This window comes from Buceros rhinoceros, unplaced genomic scaffold, assembly GCF_000710305.1.
Source record: "Buceros rhinoceros silvestris isolate BGI_N320 unplaced genomic scaffold, ASM71030v1 scaffold13111, whole genome shotgun sequence".
NCBI classification, from domain to species: Eukaryota; Metazoa; Chordata; class Aves; order Bucerotiformes; family Bucerotidae; genus Buceros; species Buceros rhinoceros.
This window is the reverse complement of record NW_010393788.1, coordinates 123,944-129,561: the sequence shown is the minus strand read 5'-3', so window position 1 is coordinate 129,561 and position 5,618 is coordinate 123,944. Positions and strand designations below refer to the sequence as shown.

Here is a 5,618-nt window from a genome sequence, read left to right as displayed (position 1 = left end):
GAGTGGAGGGGGGGGGAACTTCCCATCTCTCATCAGCCTAACTTGGCGTGCCTCTGGGAAGCACACGAGCGTTTGCATGTCACGCCTTTTAGTGACAGGAGGCCAGCTGCTGCGAGACTGCTGGCACAAAGTCCTCTCTCCCCTCCAGATGATGACTGGGCTACAGAACAGCTTTAGAAAGCGGGAATTCCTGCAGTGTTCTCACCATGAGCACCTGAAGAGGCGAGTTCCTTCCAGACGAACGGTGGCATTGAGATAGAAGCTCTGGAAGGAGAATTCTTGTGCTTAACCATGTATGGAATCCAGATGGCTGGAGATGTCCACTGCACAAATACTCTCTGCATTTAAAGCATAGAAAGAAACAAGTGGAAATCTTTTTCATTCCAAGCTGGTAGTAGAAGCCTTGTGGATAAGGGAGGGGACTTAGTTTGGTCACTTGGGCTTCAAGCTCCTCGAGTGGAAGGAGGAGCGGAGTTTATTTTGAAGTAAACAAGGTTTATTTTGCAGTCAAATGGGAGTGCCCTGTGATACCAGAACATTTACAAGGGCAGAGAGAAAACAGCCGGTGGGCTGAGACGGTGAAACAGCCTCTTTCCTTCTGGCACAGCTTGTCTCTTACTTTCCTTTCAGAGGGAATTCTGGGGAGCAGGAATTTCCTCCCAGGACAGGAGTTTTCTAACGGTGATCATCAGTAGTAGCGCTGGAATCAGAATGTCATCGTCTTCCTGCAACCTTCACTCCCAGATAAACAGCTATTGTAGCCGTTGAATTCATAAAGCCTCTGTTGTTGTCCTGCAAAGGGGAACGCTCTGGAAGCTCAGAGCGTGTGATGGATGCCCAGAATTCTCTGCCCATTTTGCGCTTCTGGGTTATCCCGTGTCACGGTTGTACCACAGGCGACTGAGGAGTCCCTGTCCAATCCATAAATCTTGGATGGCAGCTGGATAACATGGCACCAGTTCACATGAGAGGATGTCGGGTTTGTCCAGCTGTTGCGGAGATCCCTGTCCTCCCCGTACATCCTGTACTCTTGGTTTGGTGCACTAAACCCAGCTGCTCCCTGCTCCAAAGCACGTCCAGATTTCTTACTCTGGCCAGTCCTGGATGAATTGGAAAAACGGCGTGAGAAAGCACATTTCTGCCAAGCTGTAGTGCCCAGTTCCATTTCTGAAATCAGAAACTTCAGGAAGCAGAAGACCGTCCTTCTCCAGATCCTGCTTTGTGGCAAAAGGAGAGCAACCCAGGAGTGAGGTGAAAGGCTGTGGTGAAATCGCAGCAGAACTCTCTGGGCCAAAGACGCCAAGGCCCACGACCAGAACCACAAGACCTGTCAGAAGATGCTATGGATACTTAAACTGCAAAACTTGGTGGATTCTTTTTTTCTGATCACAATTTCGTAGCATGTTTTTGTGGGGGGAGGGCAACGAGAAGAGATTTTGGACAATCTGGTTGTCTTTAACTTCCCTTTTAGTGTGATTTAGTAGCAGAGAGGAGCTTTTGCAGCCCCTCACAGCGTGCTGAAGTGCTTGGCCCTGCTCTGTTTGTCACCCTTGGTGGAGGTCAGAGTGGTGGTGGGTCCTGGGTCTGGACCAAAAGACCCTGCTAGTGGCAGGCTGTCTTGAAGGGGCGGGAACGGGCTGGTCAAAGTGCACTGCCACGTGGGAACTCCAGCTCTGGGCAGTGAGCAGCATTGCTGCTCTTGGAAAGCTCGGTGGTAACGACCCTCCCGCATTCAGTGCCCCCCAAGAGCTGGTGCTCCGTTTACACTGAAGAAAGAATACACAGAGGCAAAAGCGCTTGATCTCTAAGAATGAAAGACCTTTGGGAAAATAAGGCGTAAAGCACGTTAATGGGTTTGTAAGTAATTCCGTAGTTAACCCTGCCATTCTACATGCTCGACTGCAGCCAGTCTACGGCGACGGAATCCAAAGTCTGACTCCTGGGCTGTTAATGTTTCCTGAGTAATTGCGGTCACTCTGAGTTAATGCACGGTAATTAGGCAGTCTGCCTGCCGTCACCCTGCGGTGACAGCCGCCAGGCATTTAAGCACATAGTCCCACACACCACCGATCTGCTTCAGCTTCTGTTGAAACACAGTCGTCTGTGACAGCGGGGTTTCTGCAGAACACTTCGATTGGCACAGACATGTAATAGAATTTGAAAAAAGAATCCCAAGGGAAAAAAAAAGGTAAAGAAGCAGCAGCAGGAAACACAAACTGGCCTTTTTGAATGGAATCGTGTTGTGAAGGGGCAAGGTTATGTTCCCATCAAGAGGGTGAGACGTTTCACTGCTTTTGGCTTGCTGAAGGTCACAAGCAAATAGGATCAGCCACTGCTTTAAGACGTTTATGTAAGAAGTGTGTTCCAGGAAGTAATTACTGTGAACTTTTCCTGCTCGGACGGGAAACCTTCGAGAACAGTGTGACCGTACGTTGAAATTAGTGTCGCTAAATGACAAGCAGTGGGACATAGCTTAAATCAGCACTGGTGAACCTAGAGCAGAGTCCTCAGCTGTTCAGTCAGCACTTGATAGGATGCAGTCAAAGTGGTTACTGATAAGTGATACCAAGATGGTATTTTATTCTGAGACCTTAATCTCAATTTGTAAAATCGTGGGACAATAAGATTCACGTGTCTGTGGGTGAAAGGTTTTTATTACTGTCTTTTCTATGACACAGCAGCAAAAGTAGGAGTGAGAGAATGGGGATTCTAAATTGCTGAGAAAAATGTTCCTTTACAGTTTGATGAGAGGGGAAAAACCCACCTTTAGACTAAAGAGTTGTCAGGGCCAGTTCTGTTGTTAATTAATAGAAGTATCACAGCAGTTGAGGTCTTAATTAGGCTCAAGCATATTTGGCTGCATCCTGGATGGCTGTGTTGAAGACAGCCTTTGCCGAAAGAAGCTTATCGTCTTAATTGTTTCCAAGCTCCGTACCTCCACGGGCTTAACAGCGGTCACACAAATAGCCTGTGGGAGCCGGTGTGATCGCTGCTGGCTGTAAAATGTGTTTAAGAGTTTGGAGGATTGGGTCCCCAGCTGCAGGCTGGATGTGGTGAATTGCCTTGTGAGAGATGGCTGCAAGAACTGCTTCTGGAAGCGTGACAGCAGTACCCTGGCAAGGGAGGGCTGCTTGTGAACTGTAGAACAAATGTAGATGTAGAACAAAGCCCTTTTTAAAAACAACAGAGGTAGAAAAGGAAGAAATGGCAAGGAGATACTAAAGCGGTCACAGGTCTCTGACAGAACCTGTTGAATTCTGCAGTATTTTGTTAGTTTAAAAAGATGTGAAGGTTCATAGTATAGTTATCTTCGGACAATGTGGTGTGTTTGCTAAAAGATACCTTACCAACAGCAGCATGAACACCCTAGTTCTGTTCAGATCCTTTTAATTGTGTGAGCGTACAGTAGCATTTGGTTTCAGATATGACCAGGGTACCTAAAAAACCAGCAAAGCAGGAACTTCTGCAGACTTCCGTGATTGGTTGTGGTTGGTTCTCGCAAGCACAAAGGTGGGCGCTGAAGGATTTGCAATGTCAACACACCCGCCCTCCAAACTCAGATACCACCAGGCGTCTGTTACTGTCGAGCTGCCATGCAGAGCATCTTTATGTTTGACAGTTAGAGATGCCTAATCCTGCAAGCAGCGTAGCTAGACTAGTGATCAAAGAATAGGTGTCTTTCGGAGGGTTTCTACAGCGTTGTTCTGGTAGCGGTCTCGTAGGAGTCTCAGAACAGTCCTATTGGGCAGACAAGTCTCGCAGTCCCGTATGACCACGCTGGCCGATCTCCTTCTCTAGCAGACCTGCATGCTGTCCTTGGTCTTGCTGTCATGGGATGGTGAGGGCTGTCCACAGGCCTGGGGCTTCTTTCCAAGTTGGAATGGAAAGTGCAGTTTTTGCGATTACAGGGAGAAAACACATGGGTTTTTTCTCTTTTTCACTCCTCTAAGTATTTGTTCTTTTCCAGACTGCCGTAACTAAAAAGAAAGTTAAAGCCTGTCTAAAATACATTTACTTACCTTTTCATCTCAATTTTTTCTCTCTCTGAAAAAAGCCCGAGAACTTACTTTTAGCTAGCAAATCCAAGGGAGCAGCAGTAAAACTGGCAGACTTTGGATTGGCTATAGAAGTCCAAGGAGAACAACAGGCTTGGTTTGGTAAGTAAATACTGATTTTTTTTTTTTTTCCTTACCATTTGTTCAGCGTAACTGTTAAGCCGCCCAAACTGCCTGACTCTCACCCTTGTGTCAAACATGCAGCTGTGTCACTGTCGATACGGAGCTGGAAGGGGTGTTTCGTTCCTAGTTCAGCCTCTACAGCTGACTACGCTTGAGACCCTTTTCTCCAGGAAGAATGTGACCTGTCTTTCTCAGCAAATTAAACAGAGCTTGGCAGCAGAACTTACTTGTTTAAAGAGGGGGGAAAAAAATCCTATTCTATTGGCACAACAGATTGTTACAGTTCACAGGTGCCCAAAGGAAAATGGTGGAAAAGATTTAATACCGGTTGTTTTAAATGCTGGGACATGTACAACCATGGTGCGACTGTCTCCCTCCCAGCTTCTTTGAACAGATGTGAAGCACAGGACCAAATCTACTGCAAATCCCAGGAGGAGAAAACACAGAATAAAATATTTAGAGCAGCCACCTATTTTGACTTTTTTAAAAATTGAACAAAGTGCTTGCCATCTTAGAATAAAGCACAAAGGATTTTGTGCAGGCAGTGAGCCGAGCGGTTGAAATCTGGGATGGAACTACATGTGGATGCCCAGGCAGTACCGCTGGACATATGTTGGTAGCTTTATAAACTAGCCTGTTGTTTTAAATCCCAGCCTTTGTATAAATGGATTTCAGTAATCCGCAGGAGATGGAGGAGATTGCTCTTGCACATTAGCAAATAGACCAGCACAAAAGGAGTGCAGTTGAAGTAAGACAAAACACAAGTGGTTTGCTGTAATGGCAAAAACATCAGGTAAACAGGAAGCATCTCCAGAAAACAGTCAGCGGAGTGGACTTGGCTCCAGGGGCTATTTTCTCTAGATGATAGATCCCTGTGCATGCAGATGAGGCACAGCGGGCAGCTGCAAACCCGCGCAAAATGGTGCACTTCATTTTCTGGTCATTTGGTTCTTGCAAAGAGCTTAGTTGAGCCTCGTAGCATCACGGAAGGTTGAACAGGATGTCTTCAGAGTGGCTGTCTAAGGAAGAGGAAAGCTGGCAGCAAGGCACTAGGAAGTAGTGTGGGTCTTTTTATTGGGTGTGTGGTATTCAACAGGACTGGGGGGTTCTGTACCTTCCCTGCAACTCCCTCTGCAAAGCTCCTCAGTGGTCCAAGTGTCTCCCTTCATATTTATGACTGCTCTAACAAGGCAAAACACGAACTGCGATGTGCTGGATGTTTGAACTTCTTGCTTCCTTCCAAAAGGTTTTTCTGCTTTCCGCTGGATTCTGCAGCGCTTAGTGACTCATGGCGTGCTCCGATTCTAATTATAGCTTTGCATCAGTGTGTTTTTCTTTTTTTTTTCCTCTTTTTTTGTGTTTTTGTTTCTCTTGTTTTTGGTGTAGTCCTCTGGTGGCATGGTCACTTTTCTGCTCGATCCGTGGCTCTGCCTCAGCAGG

The 5,618-nt window shown here is 46.7% G+C and overlaps 1 protein-coding gene across 1 annotated transcript in view; it reads left to right on the top strand.

Annotated features, from left to right (window-relative positions):
* Positions 1-5,618, top strand: part of LOC104501226 (calcium/calmodulin-dependent protein kinase type II subunit delta) — a gene marked incomplete at its 5' end in the record, with an annotated part of 48,286 nt that overhangs the window by 543 nt on the left and 42,125 nt on the right. Inside the window, one exon of the mRNA XM_010145003.1 lies at positions 4,055-4,157. Within this exon, the coding sequence (XP_010143305.1) occupies positions 4,055-4,157 (103 nt within the window). The remainder of the gene's footprint in view (positions 1-4,054; positions 4,158-5,618) is intronic.